This window comes from Lepisosteus oculatus, chromosome 10 (assembly GCF_040954835.1).
Source record: "Lepisosteus oculatus isolate fLepOcu1 chromosome 10, fLepOcu1.hap2, whole genome shotgun sequence".
Taxonomy (NCBI): Eukaryota; Metazoa; Chordata; class Actinopteri; order Semionotiformes; family Lepisosteidae; genus Lepisosteus; species Lepisosteus oculatus.
Genome location: NC_090705.1, coordinates 23,571,229 through 23,588,962, shown reverse-complemented (window position 1 = coordinate 23,588,962; position 17,734 = coordinate 23,571,229). Strand labels below are relative to the sequence as shown.

The 17,734-nt window shown below is 39.8% G+C and overlaps 1 protein-coding gene across 3 annotated transcripts in view; it reads left to right on the top strand.

The window, feature by feature from the left end:
• Positions 1-17,734, top strand: part of epb41l4b (erythrocyte membrane protein band 4.1 like 4B) — a 155,530-nt gene that overhangs the window by 35,372 nt on the left and 102,424 nt on the right. For all 3 annotated transcript variants that reach the window (XM_015357282.2, XM_015357281.2, XM_015357284.2), the window contains one exon: positions 16,371-16,475. In XM_015357282.2, the coding sequence (XP_015212768.2) occupies positions 16,371-16,475 (105 nt within the window). The remainder of the gene's footprint in view (positions 1-16,370; positions 16,476-17,734) is intronic.

Here is a 17,734-nt window from a genome sequence, read left to right as displayed (position 1 = left end):
CAAATCCACTTTTTAAACTCCCATGCATTTTCTAAATATAGTCTTAAAGCTGGATTCCCCATATCTTAGCTGATTTTGCTGACTGGTTTGGCAACACATTTCTGTAGAGAGGGCAGATCTTTCCTGCCAGAACTAGACTGAGTGTGCATAGTACTTGTTTTTGTGTGGACGTGTCTTTTATTTGTGATTCCGAAACCCTTAGGGGTGTGCATGTTTGAAGTGTTTTGTTTGACAGGGCCATAAACTGTCACTTCAGTAAAAAAGCAATTGCTTGTTCACACTCCTTCTGCTTTCATAATTGTGTGGTTAATATCAACACATGCACATAGAACATGAAAAAGGTTATAAAGGAGAGGAGGCCTTTCATGTCATCTTGCTTGTTTTTGCTTAGTTGCTTAGCTACTAGATTACCAATGTTTCTTGAAAGATCCCAGATCTTTCCAGTTTCACCTCAGCCACCTGGCTGAGAATTCTGTTTCAAATATCCACAACATTTTTTTTTAGAAAGCTCATTTCCTATTCTCCGTCCTAAATAAATACCCTTTTAGTTTTCCTCTGCCCTTTTGTCCTAGTTTCACTGTTGAGTGTGACATAGTTTCCTGGGTTAACCGTGTATATATAGTCTTGTATACTTGAATCAAATCTATTTTCAATCTCCTTTGCTCTGTACCTGGGAGCTTAACTCCTGTAACCTGAACATTGGCCTCGTAAACAATTGCCTGAGACCAGGAATCGTTCCCGTTCCTGTTCCTCCTCTTTAGCTTTTTTTTAAGGCTGTCATATACTTCCTGTTGGATGGTGACACTGAACACAGTATTGAACACAACACAAGTGAGAACTTACTGCTGTGTGGTTAAGCTCAAGAATAACTTCCCTAGATTTAAATTTAGTTTTTTGCTGTACCCCCAGGTATTCAGTTTATTTCCTTCCCCACATTATCTAGCCGAGGACACCGAAGGATTTGCATAGATCCAGATCCCTTCTGTGTGTATTTTCCTGCAGCTCAGAACCACCCATGCAACATGTATGATATACTGTAAGTATCACGTTTTATTTGCTGTGTGGCTGCACAGCCTGTGATTTTGTGTGTCTTTTTGCCTACCCCCCACCCACATTTCTGTATCCTCTTCAGATGTACAGTAACTAGTCTTTTGACTGTATCAGAGTCTAAACCATTGATATAGGAGGAGCAACAGGCCTGATAATGTATCTGTGCAGGCTTCCTCCTGCCCCATTAGAGGTCCTGCCCCTTAAAATAAGACTATTGGTTCATTTGTTCTGTTTATTAGTTATAAATCAAGTGCATGTATCACCTTGGATTTAATCAACCTTTTATAAATAACCTCATCAAATATTTTCCAGAAACTCAATATATGGTGCCACAAATTCTTGTGTTATCCATTATGGCCGTCTTTTAAAATGCCACTGTTTGGTTGTAAGCATTCTTCCAATTGAGCCCTAACTTTCATTTACCACAAACAGACCCAGTGGGGCTATACTTTTCCATTTGTTTATTTATACATCTCAAATCAAAAAGTTTGAAATATCTTGTGGCTCTCAGAGTAAGAGTCATTTTGTGTTTGAATGTGAAATAGCTATGAATGGGAAAATCCCATCAAACTCTCGGGTTAGTTTTTAGGTGTAGTAGTTCTGTAGAATCTCACTGTCAGTAATGTAAAATTACCTCATTTTTCTGCAGCTCATTCTGCACCAAGGTGCGTTGTTGACATATTCTGTTGTAAAAACTTGCATGAAATATTAATTTATCACATTTACTATTTATTTTGGTGTTAACTCCCTGTTATCACAGGCCACTTTCAGTTGTAGTATGGAAGGGGAAAAAAAGCTTTGTATTTGTATTGCAAGGAGATATTTGTGTTGATTCAGCTTTATGGAGAAAGCCACATATTTCTACAGCATTCAGGCAGCTGGCATACTGTTCCCTTCTCCACAGTAGCAGTAGCTTCTTGCATTTTTTACTTGAAACCTACTTGACCGATGTGTGCAATTTTTCAGAGTCTTGTATGTGCCACTGGGACAGGTAAATAGTTATTTTCTTACCTGTGGAGCAAAGGCAGCTTTATGACAGATTTTTTTGTTTTGCTAACAGTTTAAATCTAGCTGGATGATCATTTGTTTGGCGATGCTTAGTACTAGAGTTTGGAGAAAAAAACCAAAACTGTTTCTAGCAACAATGCAATTTTGAAATGTGCTAGTTTGGATAGGCCATAAACCAAGAAATAATTACAGAGCCTTCAGTCATTGAAAGTGCCTCATATTCAGTATAAAACTAATTTGTTAAGATGAAGTGATTAGAATTTGTACTCCAAACTACTACAGTCAGGATCATTAATATAACATGAGTGCTAATATGGTTGCTTAAGGTGAGAAGCCAATCTAACATTTACCTGCTGAGTCTGGCCTCCAGAGACAAAATTGTTCCTGACAATGGGAAATACAAGTTGTTATAACAACATTATTTAGCCATATGTCTGTGTTACAGTCTGTGTTGTGCTTGCGTGCAGTTTTCAGAGAAATGGAAAAGCTCCTTTTACATAATAGCATCCAGGCTTTTTTTATATTTGGCTGCTGTCTAACAGTCAGCGAGACTTACCTGAGCTTGGTGGGTTAGATCTAAGTGTAGCTGGAGTATGCAAATGTACAGAGGTGTGATGATTACCTCCAAGGGAACTACTCTTTATTTCTTGACTGTATTTGTTACCATCACACACTCATTATCAAAAAACTTGTCCTGGTGAGGGTCACTGCAAAACCTGAGCACATGCTGGAAGCCTGATGCACTAGGTAGCGACTGAGAAAACATGACCCCACTTGATCCCATCTAATTGTAGTGGTGGCTCCGATAAGTGGCAGAGCGATGGCTCTGTGGCTAAGGATCTGTGCCTGTGGCTGGAAGGTTGCCAGTTCTAATCCCGCAGCCGGCAGAGGAATCCTACTCCATTGGGCCCCTGAGCAAGGCCCTTAACCCCAACTGCTCCAGGGGCGCTGTACAATGGCTGACCCTGCGCTCTGACCTCAAGCTTCTCTCCCTGTCTGTGTCTCATGGAGAGCAAGCTGGGGTATGCGAAAAGACAAATTCCTAATGCAAGAAATTGTATAGGGCTAATAAATGATGTTATGATGTTATGTTATCGCAGGGTCACGGATCCCAGTCCATGATCAGTCTCTGATCCCAGTCACTTGTGATGGTGATGGATCCATCACACATCCCAGTGCATTGCAGGGCCATGGAGAAATTTACAATAGGCAATAAAAGCTGTATGAAGGAATATGAGTTCTCTGCACAGGAAAGAATTTGCTCTCCAAGCAGGAAACAGACCCAGGACCCAAAAGTGCTTTGAGGGCGCCAACGCTTACCACACCCCCATCCTGCCCTTGGTGCAGTCAATTTGCAGAAACATACATGTTCGCAATAGATGAGCCAGGGAGCTGTTAAATATCACTAGCTGTCCATCTGGCAGATCGCCTGTGAAATGTAAGTGAAGTTCTGTAGGCTGTGTGCAGTGTCCTCTTCGATCAAAGAACCTTTAATTTTCTGTGACAATATACTATATATACTATATATAGCAGTAAAAGAAAGTTTGAAGAGTGAAGCATCTGGCTGCCTTTTGGGGGTCATTTCATCTTCTGCCAGAAGTGATTCAGGAGCCAGGCTCTCTCCCTTGGCTTGATTTAAAGACAAAAAGTCATATCTGTCTTAGGGGTTCTTATAACAGTAGAAAAAAGACTACAGGGAACCAGAGTCATAGATAAAGAGTGCAATCCTTGGGATTACATTATATTTGTATGAGTGACTGTACTGTTAACTGATGAAAAGAGGAGAGGAAACACAACGTTTCAGCTCCCTTCTTCGGGTGTGGGAAAAAAACGAAGTGAAGTGTGGGTCACACCAGAAAAAGGCTCCCCAGCCAAAACGTTGTTTCCTCTTTTCTCTTTTCAGCATGGAATAAACCTTTTCTTGTTCCTTTGCAGCCTACGCAATGCTAACACAGCTACCTACTTCAACTTATTAGATGTGGACTTGAAGTAATGATTCCTTTTTTTTTGCTCATGCTAGGATAATAAATCTGAACATTTTGGAAGCCTGTTCTGTTCATCTTGCATGTTTCTTCTTGTTGGTTTGTAGAAATAGTTTTGAAAATAAATTTGCAAATGGAAATGGAAGCAAATTTGTGGGCAGCATGGTGTCCCAATCAGCAGCAGTGCCACTTCACAGCTCTGACTCCCTGGATTCGAATCGGTCTCTGGCTGTGCAGAGATTGCATGTACTCATTGTTTGCATAGGTTTTCATCAGGTGTTCTGGTTTCCTCACACAATTCAAAGACATACTGGCACCCTGCAGGTGTGTTTAACACATGTGTGTAGATGGCTGGGGAGAACTGCCTGCTGGGTTACTCTCCAACTTACTGTCATCGTCTAAGGATAAAGCAGTTGCTTAAAATACATGGAAGTACTGTAGTCAGTTCCTGCAGAGTGAAGTGCTGTTTTTGCTGCAAGAGAACAGACATTTATATTTGTGTTTGAGTGTTAGAGGATTAGTGATTAGAGCTAAATCTCAAGATTTGACCATAATACTATCTTGGAAATAATACAAGCCTTGTGTCAAAAATATTTTCAGTCTGAAGTGAAAACCAAGTTTTCCTCTCATTTTGGATGCAAAACCAATGCCAAGCACAGACAAAAAATGGAAGCTTACACTACAACTGTTTTATGGTAATGTTTTATTATACAGTACATTAGCTATGCTATTTTGGCTCTTGAAATCCATGTTGTAGTGTTGACTCTTCTTGTCGTGGGACTTTTTTGTGCAGTTTGATGTGGTGCTGGACTTCTGTCTTTTCTGTCAGATCTTTGTTTGACAAGCTAAAGTAAATGTTTACTTTATCCTACCTTTCAGTGTTCTTTAATGTAGAATTAGTTGGTAAACAGAATCCAATTCATTTTTCCCCCAGCTGCTTGTGGACAAAAAAATGTTGTGAATTTGTGAATCAATATCCCTGTGTTTATAACACCGGCAAGCACAGCTTCCTAACAGTCTGTACAAATCCAGAGGAAAACAAAAGAAGAGCAAACAAGATAATATGGGCATTGTTTTTGGTGACAGATGCATTGCTTTTCTATTACTGAACTTTACTCCCTTACCAGCTCCCACGCAGTAGGTGTGGTTATGTTGTTACAGAATGATTCTTAATTGAGCAGTCTAAGAAGTAAAATGGGTTGTCAAACAGGCAAGAACAGATTCTTTTTACCAAGTTGCTTGTAGATGACATTTTTACATTGGCAAAATGAAAAAGAAACTATTAATGTTCAAAATGTGCGACTGAGGGGATTTTGTTTATTATGGCTCTAATTTGTGCTTTACAGGGAAAACCAGTGCTTAAATGTTAGCTGCCTGAATTAAATTGGATTAGGAAATAACAATCCTTTGCTCAATTGAAAAAATGAGGTCCTCTACTCAGACTCCTGCAGAGTCACTTGTCCTGCTCTTTGCCAGTTAATTTTTTCTGAGAGTTTTTCACAAGAATGGTATCTTCCTTTTACGGTCAGAAAGAATGGTTTATAACTATGGGAGTGAATATGAGAGTTGAGAGTAAACTTAAGAGTTGTTTTGATCCGTTGAATATATTTTACAGTTGAATATCAATTTTTCTAAATATCGGTAGTATATAGAGGCAGAACACTTGACACAGATAAATTACGATTGTGCATGCTATAGAAAACTAATGTTTGCATTAGTTTAGTTCAGTGGATCCAAGGTCTAATTGATTTCATTTTCGGAGGGGTTAGCGCAATCAACAAGGCCATCCGCTGTAAGTGTTTAGTGTATGCATTGTTGAAAAGTAAAATGACCTCCTTACTCTTCCTAGTCAACCTTAACTGTTGTTTAGCTGGTTCATTGGCTGAGGTGAGTCGTACTGGAGTGCTTGCAGGCTGCACCTCTGAAAACTAGGGCACAAGTCCTTCTTGAGCAGATAGAACTCTGCACATGAGAAAGCCCCCATTTTAATCATGGTGATAGTACAGCTGTAGACATAACACTATCCATCTGCAATGGCTTTAATATTTTGAATATGTTATTTCAGTTCTTCTTCTATCTTGTACATCCTTTAGGCAAATGGCTTGCTATGGAGTATGTACTACAGGACACACATTTTGCTGCTCCTAAGGCTTTCCTGTGTCTTACACTGCACAAATTTCTCTAGAAATGAACATTTTGAAATTCACTTGGTAGTGTTCTGGAAATCTGGAAGTCGTGTAACAGAAGTTGTCACATACCTGAAGAAGGCTCCACGGCCGACATGTTGTGTTTTCTTTCTTCTCTTTTCAGCATGGAATAAACATATTGTTCCTTTGCAGCCTATGCATGCTGAAGCAGCTACCCACCTGAACTACATAAGTTGTCAAAGTATAGTTTGACAAATGTATATATAGTTATGCCAACATACATATGTCAACATACATACAACAACATACATACATACAACATACATATGCCAACATACAACGTACATATGTGTAGTTTAAGAAAGTTTCATTTAGAATAATTGAAGAAATATTGTTAAACCTAATAAATTAGAGATTGATGTTGTTGGAGATGGACAATAGCAATACATGTCTGTGACTGTAGGGGGTAAGAGTGTGACAGCAATAACTCAGAAGTGCATGTAAAGAAAATTGCATCATCCTTAACTAGCCCTCATCTTAGTTCCTCTTAAATGAGTCCCTTTTTGTTTCAATGTAAGAAATTTGTCACAGCACTTTCAATTTATTGGCCACCAACCCAACAATAGTTTCCTACAGTATGTATTGCCTAATACAAAACCACTGCAGCCGGACCCAGTCTTTCAGTACAGATATGGGTAGAATGCAGATACTCTCTCCACATCTTCTAGACCAATTCTGAATAGTCGTACCGCTATACACAAAAGCCTCAAGAAATTTACTGAGTCTTTCAGGGACCTTTTTTAGTAGCTTACTTTCTATCTGACTGACTGGGATTGCCCTCTGGGGCTGGCGAGTTTATGGGTCTGTGAGATTATTCATTAGCAGGGACAGAAATGTTCAACAAGTGCTTATAGAGTGCAAAGTCACCTGACAAGTGCAGTACAGCGCTGAATTTTTCAGAGGGATTTTTTCACGGCAACTTTTGATTTCTTTTAGGTCAGAGGAAGCCTGTGAAAGAGATGTAGCGCAGTGAAAATTGATTCCTTTCTACAGAAACAACGAAGAATAAAATTTGGTTAAGAGCAATAAATAATTATTGGACTCGTAGAATGACTAACGCATCCCCAGACACCTACTCTGATATTCTACTCCTTTCTGAAACCCAAGCAACACGTCTGTGTATTTATATCAGATAGATCCCTGGGTCTCACTGTAGCTCATTGAAGTATTCCCCGTGGTGCTGAATGGAGGATTACAGAGAGAGATGCATGTATGAACTTGAGCGAGAGCTGCTGAAATTAGCACGAAGACGGCGTGTGGAGACGCATGTGATGCAGAAGCCAATTGCTGTGGGGCGCAAGCGAAGCACAGTGCCAGCCAGCAGGGCAGCACTCGGGGAGGAGCAGATGGGCTCAGTGTACCGAGTGAACAACCACACCACACCTCCCACCACGGGGAGAGAGAGAGAGCAGGAGCCCATTAAGAATGAAAAGGGGGGAAATTAGAAAAAAAAACTGGCAGGAGAGAGAAAGAACCTTTCACCACAATCTCTCTGAACACCACTCTGTTGCTGCTCACATTTATATTCTTTTCACACCTCGCTATATGTTTAATGAATAACAAACTCTAAGGGCTGGCTGTTGCAATATTGAAGGCTCAGCTTGCCATCATAATTTTGTGTTGCTTTGTATGCACTCACTGTCTCTGGGATCGTGTGGTGCAGTAAGAAGTGTCACAGAGTCTCTTTGAGCCCCTGAGCTGGACATCGCTGGAAGGGAGAGATTCTGTGTTACCAGCTGTTGTAACCCGAAGAGCAAATGGAGCAGAATGTGGACGACTCCGGACCTGCAGTTTCGGGTTGGGAAGATTGTGTTTTCAAATGAGGCAGACGTGAACGAGTTGTGTGTTGTATCTGCATGAAGGTGGGAGGCTTGGGGCACAGTCATAAAAACTATAAGAAGGGGAAAAAATAATCAATCTTTGGATCTTTTTGTCAAGAAATAAAAGGCAAGGATAGAAATGAATGAAAGTGACGAAAAGCGGAGTAGACAGTTGAAAAGAAAGCAGATAAAAGACAGAGAGCAGCTACTGTGGAAAGATGAAAGCCAAAGAACAAAGAGAAAGTAACTTAGCAACATGGCCCTGGGACCCACCCAGCTACGAGTCTTTGACTAGAGAATGATTGTACTTCCATAAGATTCTGACCAAATTAGTTTGGTTGATTAGTCAGGCTAATAGATAGGAGAGTCCGTTTAGTGCCAGCAGCAGCAGTATAATGTAGTCTCTAGACTCCTGACTGGAAGGTTGTGGGTTCAGATCCAGTGTTTGACATTCCTGGTACACCCTAAAGCAAGGAACGTCACTCTGGATGGGCTGGTAAAAAGCCCAGCTATGTAAACGTGTACAGATACAAACTGTTTTCAGTAAAAGCACAAGCCAAATAAATCGGTGTAAAACTTAGCTTGAACTGATGCTGATGAAGGGTACCTGCCTCATCCCTGTGTTCTTTTGCTTTATATTCTAAATAATAGTGTTAGTCATGAGCCAGAGCAAAAATGAATGTTTGTAATAGCTAGCAGAAAACCCGCATTTATGAAAAGTGAAGTTTCCAATGCTTTTATATAATGCTTTTTACACAGTAGTTTATTTTCCCTGCGTCATTTAGATGATCATAATTCCAGTTGCCTTGAATATATTGTTTAATGATCATCTAATTATGCTTTCTATTTAGTTTTTCTGATTAACCTTACAAACTCTTAATGTCTTTATTGGTGCATAGTCAAATGAGTCCCTCGAAAACATACTTGGTCTTTTTCATCCTGGGCCTCAGGCAGCAACTCCTGTAGTTCTTAAGGAATGAGAATAGACATGCTTGTCAGACACACCACATGCAGAGCTGATTAGAAGAGCTAATGCATCTCTACACTGTATTGCTGCAGACGGGCAGGCACCTGGCAAGTGGTAAGAGTTGGCAGTCTCTGAAAGAGCTAAGAAACCCTGTGCTCGATCCCATCTTTACCTCCACAGAGTTTAGATGATGATATGCCATCACTACTTGGGAGTCGCAGTCGATTACTGAAAAGAGCTGGGTTCAAACTTTCAGTGTCAGGATCACAGAGTTCCACCTGTTCTTCACCTTGCCCGAGCACTTTTATTCACACCAAAATCCAGAGGTGTGAATAAAATCTGAAAAGGGCTCTGTGCTTTCCTGTGACTGCGTCTAGCTGTGGTCTCAAACTGGATGTGGTAGACCAGTAGTGTGAGCCCATGTTAATGCTCTTTAATGGTCTAGATGCAGTCAGACAATGTAGGTTCTGGCAGCCCTCTCTGCTTTCAGACAAGATGCTGCTCCACCGCCTGTTCAGGCACAGAGCAGCCAGGCACTGTCCCTGCAGCGATCAGCGACGCACTGCTCATACTGAGCAGATAATTAAAAAAGACTCTGGCCAGCTCAGGGCTGGCCCACCACACATAAGAAGCCCAACCTGTGTTTCACTGTTACAAATGTGTGTCACTAAGATGGAGTCCCAGTCACCAGAGCGAGATCTGAACTTCAGTAGTTTTCATGTTTTAAGGATGGGTATGATGGAACAGATTACTGACTGTATTTGTACTAAAGCACATTTTTGTGTTATACTACTGCAATCTCAACATCTGATCTTGACCAACCCATTAATAACAACTTTGTTTGCTCACAAGGTTTATTCCTCCTTGTATAGTTCTATCCCCTGGTTATGCCCTACTTATTGGTATCTCATTTTGTCTCTATTTTTATTTCATTCTATATATTGAGGTCATGGGATCTGTATGCATTTTTCTCCAGCTGAAAATATGTCATTTAAAATGTGCCAGAAGACAGACGGTTGGAGCAAAAACTATCTGTGAATGGTGATTCTGTTTCACCTTGCCCTTTTAATTCTACATCCGAAGTCTGTCAAGATGTGACTATACACACATCTGCTTTAGTTCAATTCATCGAATGATCCTCGACTAATATGAGAAGCTAGTATTTATTCTGCATATACTCAGCTTCTTGCTATACATCAATTGCAAAAGGTATTTTCTCTCTTAAATGTTGATTTTCTATGTGGAAGCAGATTTAAAACTGAGAACGGGAGGCATGTCTTTACACATAGAGCTGTGAGAGCGTGAAACGAAGTTCCCATGTTGTGAAAGCTGAAACCCTGGCTTCTCTCAAGAAACAATTGGATGAAATCCGCAAATCAATTAACCATGTGGGCTAGATGGGCCAAACGGTTCCCTCGTGTTTATAACCTTCTGTATGCCCTTATTTTATTTAGAATGTCCAATGAAGAATTCCATGAGGATCACCAAAGAGGGTTTTTCAATTAAGTACACGCAGACATACTTTAAGTCGGGAGACAGAACTTTCAGTTGGATTCTTCAATATTTTACTGCTTACCTTTTTATTATGAGCACCATCTCAAAGTGTATTCCAATGAGTCACCAGTCAATCAAGTTTCATTTATTAGAGTGCTTTTTCTGACTTTGAAGTTGCTTTGTGGAAAAGGGAATGCTTTACGTGGAATGTTCAGTCTAGCAATCCGCAAGTTGGGAACATGTGAACAGAAGTATGAAGGTCTTTAAAGTTCAAACATTTAAAGGAAGCTTAAAAATCATAAGGAAGCTATACATATTTATAAAATATAATATAAAAACACAGTTCCGCAAAGTTAACTGTATTTAATTATTTTATTTTTAAAAGTTAAAAGTATTCTATTAAAACCTGGAATGCATCACCAGATTTCGGAGAAAATGTTGGTTGGAGGGAACCAGATAGAAGTGCTGGACAGCCCATGTGGGGTGTGGAGGATTCAGTGGTGCTTTCTCAGGACTTTTCCTACAGTAAGTGTCTTCAGAATCCCACCCAGGTTTCTTCTTACGCCGCCTGCTGAGAAAGGATCACTCCCTGTCGAGCTGTGTGGCTGGTTCTTAAGCTGCAGCATGAGATCTGATATCGGGAGCAGGGCAAAAGCACAGGAATGCCTGAATACGTCCAGGAGGCATGCTGTTCAGCTGGTTCTCCTGTCCCGTCTGCAGTTCTGCTGCATTTTTCGGCTTTGATTGTCAAAAAGCCCTTCAGTGCTTCCTACTGAATGGTACTTACAGCAAAAGAGCAGGGTGGCAAGACCTCTCTTGAGAGGAAATTAAAAATACAGTAATGCCCTTAAGCAACAGAAGTACAATGTGGTACAGTAGTTGCAAGTGTTATTTCATTGCATCTAACATGGTTAAACAAATGGTAGGGCAGATTCTAAAGTTGATTTACGCTTGTAAGACTTTATAGAGACTCACGACTGGTATTGATAAGAGTAACAGCAATGCAGCAGTAATTTTTCACTCCCGGCTATCGCACAGCTTGCGGAAGTGCATTTTACTGCGTACATCTGGATTCAGAACAGAAAGCTGTTGTGGAGACCTTGTTGGAACTTAAATAAATTCAGAGTCACTGATCAATTCAGACTTATCTAGGACATTTTCAGTTTTCATTTTAACCAAGTAAGATAAGATCACTTTATTAGCCCTATACAACTTCTTGCATTAGGAATTTGTCTTTTGGCATACCCCAGCTTGCTCTCCATGAGACACAGAGACACACAGACACACAGACAGGGAGAGAAGCTTGGGGTTAGAGCGCAGGGTCAGCCATTGTACAGTGCCCCTGGAGTGGTTAAGGTTAAGGGCCTTGCTCAGGGGCCCAACAGAGTAGGATTCCTCTGCTGGCCGTGGGTTTGGAACCGGCAACCTTCCAGCCACAGATCCTTAGCCACAGAGCCACTGCTCCGCCCCAAGTACTGGCAGTAGGTCAAGATGAAGTTCTCATGTGTTCTTGACTTTGAGTGAGGATGCTGGCAGATCTAGGCTAAGTATTGATAGGATAAGCCTCCATTCATACATCCCACACAAATTTCATTTAAACATTTCGGAGGAGGAGAATGAGAGACAACAGTATTTTCCTGTCAGTTTCATTCAAAATGACGTTTATCAAAGAACCTGCTCTTGTTACATATCTGCCAGTTGCAAAATTTTCATTTCTTTTTCTTTTCTTAATCTCATATATTAACCTGGGGTCTCTTCCAACAGTGAGCTCCTAGTATCTGTTTTTAATAGCATGTTAATGACTAGTTGTGGTAGTTTTTATAAAGATATTACCATGAATACAACATTTACTGTACTTTTAATGTTAACCGGATTTGTATACTTTCAATCAGTTATATTTTGCCTTTTTCAAAACTGGTTTTGAACATATTTTATATCTTATGTTGTGCTTTTGGCTTTTACCAGGACATAAACTGAGAACCTTGTAGAACAGAGGTTAAAAGATAACCTTTAAGAATCCAGGGAAAACCTGCTGTTTGGTTTTTAGTCAGATCCTTTATTGAGTCACTATTCTCCAATAAATCCCTCCATTTTTCTCCTGTTTGATTCTCTGGATTTCCACGGATTAGGCTTCTATATGCAAGGAAGGAACACCTCCCGCAATGTGAGAAAAGTCTGTCAGGAGTCCCATAAAAACTGAGTAACTAAGAGCTTAACGAAAATGACGCAATAGAGACATGTGATAGCATAATCATTTTAGAACAGTTATAAACGAGAGGAGGCCATTCAGCTCATCTCGTCCATTTGGTAGATTGTAACTAATTGATCCAAGGATCTCATCCAGCCATTTTTTTAAGGAGCCACAGTATCAGCTTTAACAATATGCCAGGGAACATTGTTCCAAACTTCTACAACCCTTTGGAGCTGCCATCTGTCCTCATCCTGCTGTTTCTTCACAATACCTACTTGAATATGTTACGAGCTCTAGCCACTTGGGTCTTAACAGAGATTATGAAAATTTTGTGGAACAACATGCACAAAGCTCACCGACGCTATCGAGACCGATCAGCTATTATTTAATATTAAAGATGGGGAATGAAGAATAAAGAGAAAAATGTTTCTCAGCACAGTACTCTCAGTCCCGGACACCACACTCTTACTACATGTGTTCTAGCTGTCCTGCGATTTTGTTTTAAAACAGAGGCTTCTCCACATTCCAGTAGATATCAACATCAATGTCTAGTTAAGACTGCTCAGCAACAGTACTTTTGCAGCATTATGCTCCTAATGTTTAATTAAAGCAGCCACACTGTTAATTGGCAGGGAGGCAAGCAGCAGTACGAGGGAAATGAAAGTGATGGAGCAGGTCACATTCTAGCCAAGCCGACGGGCTGGCTGCATCTGTGTGCGAATCGCATGCTGTCCTCACTGCTCTGGGTGTTTATTACGTCCCACAGATATCAATACAGGGTGTTTTTTTTTGGCAGGAGCATTTTATGTGAACTGCCTGTCTTTATATAATCATATGCGCCTGCTAAGTGGAGGCAATTAAGAATCTAACAGTTATTTGAGATAAACAGCAGAGGGGATTGCAGGCATTTGCAGAACAAAAAGAAAATAGAGACAAATCCCTGGGTGCTTGTTTTCTCAAGGATGTATGCTGTTATGTATTTATTGGTTTTTAATTCCCACGCTCCTCAAGCAGATGTTATTTAGACCTCCAAAAGAGAAAGACACCTTTTTTATTGCTGGTCCTGGACCAATGAGATAATATATGCATCTTTAATCTCTGTCTTTGCATGCTGTATTGTAATTTGTTGTTGTTTGTAGTTAATGTGTCTTTGGTGTGTGTGTGATGAAACCATTTTCTACACGGTAACTGTGCTATTTCCCCAAACTGAGGAGACCAACTTTTGGACCTGCTGGAAACTGATGTGATTCGTACCGGAGAAGTGACTAGCACAGAAAGAAAATGTATTTATTTTTATTTATTGTAGTTTTGTTAAGACATTATGACATGATGTTATCTCCCTTTTCCATACTTATCAAAAAAGATGGCCAAAAATAAAACAGTGAGAATCTGCATTAAACTCTGCAGTAACAGACAAAAGCAGTGCAAATTGATGCACAGAAATTGTACACGCAATTCAGAACACAGAAAGAGACGCGCAAAATACAGAAAAGAAATGAGGTCATATAGAAAATAAAAATAACGCTTTTTACTTGTTATGCGAGTTCTCGACTGTATCCCATTTCCCAGAGAGAAATTCTGTATTGCTTGTTTCTGTGAGGTGTTACACGGTGGCACAGTGGTTTGGATTGCTGCCTCGCAGTGCTGGGGCCTTGGTTTCAAATTTGGTCTTGGGTTGTATCTGTGTGGAATTTGTACTTTCTCCCCCAGTTTGTATTAGTTGCTGCTAGATGTTCTGGTTTCATCCTACTGTCCAAAGACATCCTGGTAGGTTAATAGGCTTCTGGGAAAATTAGCCCTGGTGTGAGTCTGGGTGTAACTGTCTGTGTGTGCCTTGCAGTGGACGGTGTGGTCCAGGGTGTACCCTGACTTGTGTCCGTTGCCTGCGGAGACAGGCTCCTGCTTCCCCTGCGACCATAAATTTGGATGCAGCATTCGAAAGTGGATGCATGAAGGGGTGTTTATACATGTGCAATACTAAAATTCAAACAAATTGTTTTGATCGTTGGATCAGAAAATGCTGAATGTACACCTGGATTTTAGGTAGATTACATAAATCATCTAATAAATCACCATAGTTCCCCTCTTTTCAGTTCAGTCTGTCCAGTTCTGCAGTGGCACAGGATGTGTTCGGATATGGAGGGATGCTGGGTTACTGCTTTGCTCTCACAGGAGTGATTTGGGGGCAGGAGGGTTGGTAGCCTACACACGCTCGATGTGGCTTTTTTTTCTCGTGACTGACAGGCCGTGCAGAGCTGTAATTTATGCATTACAGGAAGATATCCGGTGGTAATCCCAAGTGTAGAATTCCAAAGGCAAAAAGCTCTTATTTGCAGTTTGTTTCCTGATTATTAGGTGCATTCCCTTTTACAGGTGAACTCTGATACTGTTGCTGGTTTTATGGTACAGACATTTTAAAGTGTCAAAGAAAAAAGTTCACATTCATGCTATGGTGGTATGTGCAAGAGTCCGATCATAAGGTTCTGCATTAGTCTGATCCTATGCGTTAGAACTGCAATGTAAACCAGACGGTTCATTTCTGTGGATGCAATACAATTGTGTGCCATGTTGTCTTGACACCATCTCAGGATAAGAATATTGTTGGCATGCTAGACAGACCAATATTTTATCTGAAGATGGCACAAATGTCACCACATGTTGTGACAGTGAATTTTTCAAAACTAGCAAGTCTGTTTCTTTTAGGCCTTCAGTGTATCTGTGTACACAGTACTGACAGTACATTTTGCCCAAAATGTATGGGATGTGATTAAACTTCCAGAGTGCATTATGGGATGTGATTAAGATTCTAGTGTATTTTTGAAGACTACATGGACATGCCAGTGATCTCTTTATTGTAGTCAGAAAGCTGTGGGTTCCGAATACTGTAGAGCAGTTATTCTATATGTTTAAAACTAGTAATAAGTAAGAAAAGGAACTATGTCAGTGTAAGAGATTAAACTGAGCAAATACTTTCAGAAGAGTAAAAAAAACATATAATAATGTTTCAATGGTGGAAGACTTGTCGATTCAGGGATTCATGTGACATCAGTGAGGGTCCTAACTTCTCCAATCCCATAACTCTCCATTTTACCTGGCCATTTTTTATCTGTTCATAGGGGTTATTCAGACACAACTTCTTCAGAAGACAAAATTGTTCTTAAACTAGGTTCACACTTTCTCAACGCTCTCAAGTAATTGCTTTCTGAATTCATTCCTACCTCCCAGACTTTACCAGGAAAATGTCTGCCAGATTTCAGTTGCTCATTTTCATTAATTCTCTTTTGTTCTCTCTTGTTCTCACCCATATTACCACCTTTTCCCAGGTTGACTCAATTAAAATCTATTATACGCTTTTCCATCATGATTTTTTTGAAAAAGGTCTTTTTTTAAAAACAAATCTGGTAAATAACCTACTGTATATTGTATAGGACAGAGCTGTGACAGTGTGCTTTTTTACAATTGTTTGATAACTCAAAGGGAAGTTAAGCCAGTGTCATGTGTCCTAAACTGCTTTCTGAAGTATCCTAATGTACATTTCTTGTTCTTCCAGTGGCTGTATTACTGATGTTTCTTCTCATTTTTGAGATGACACTTTCTTTTTATATGCAGACAATTCCTGCTGAAGGTGATTTCAATTTTTATTTCTTTCAGAAAACCGCTAAGGGCCAAGATCTCTTTGACCAGATTCTTTATCACCTGGACCTTATAGAATCAGATTATTTTGGTTTACAATTCATGGACCCAGATCAAGTTTCAGTAAGTATATTTCCATTAATCATTGATTTGTTCTTATTCATGTGTGAGAATCTTCAGATTCTATTAAGAGTCATGGTTGTGGTTTGTTAAGTTGATTGTGGCTGAAATTAAAAATAAAGATACAAAATTACTGTTCCCTGTGAAACATTCAAAATGCTTCCAAACATTTTTTTGATTTATATGTCCTCTAAAAATCAAGCATTCTGCACAGAGTGTACGGCTGTACACCATTACAAAATGCCAGTCACCTGCACTGCAATCACTTGTGTGTAATTACAATTTCAATTAGCACACTTCAGGACTAATCTTGTGAGTTGTATAGAATGAGAAAAACCCGTCTAGCCTGTCCCATTTTCAATTTATAAAAACATCAGATTGGGAATTGAGGACACAAATTAGTTTTCTCTAGTCTTTTGTTCTGTTTTTTAACTAAAGGATTACAATGTTTTAACTTTGTTCGTAGCTTCACACACCCAAAGAATCTGAATTAAAATTGTTAATTTTTTTCCCATTGACATTATAGAATGACAATGTAATTTCAAAGTAGACTGGTTTCTTTTAATTTGTTTGTGGCTAGATTCTCTTGTGAACGTGAGCTATGCTTCCAGCCTGGGAAATGCATTGTTAAATTCCGACTAAGATCAAGATCAGCCAGGCATTGGTGTGTTTGGGATGTCTTTGAAAAATCAAAAATCTTTGTCTTATAGGTTGTACTGCATAAACTATGTTCCATTGGTATTTGTTGTTAATCCTATTAAAGACACTTCACTTTAAACAAAGGGGCTATTTCTATTAAAGGGGAACTGCAACACTGTTTTTATTTCAGGCTTCGAAACAATCGACATTGACAAATGCATTTTGAACCAGAAATAAAATGTACACAGTTACATGTAAAACTTCCCGCTTACAAAATAGACTAAATTTAGTGCAGCCTCATATTCTGCGATTCAGAAAGAGACAACAAAACGTCAGGTAATGTGAAAAGGCCCTGTTAAATTGTAAACAATCAGGCTTGTGAATCTCTTCAATTCAATAGAAATAGTGCTCTCAGTTTCAAGACTGTTTTGCCAACAGATACTACTTTCTTGTTAGCACTGCACGCAGATCACGTTGGAACGTTTCTGGAGTGAAATGTCTGCCGCTCAACTTTTGTTTATTCGCTCGTTCATCACGTTACACTAGTCATTACAGTGACTTGTGAGCAGGAATGGCAGCTTCACATCGTAATTCATACAGACTCTCGCTCTTACCTGTGGCGA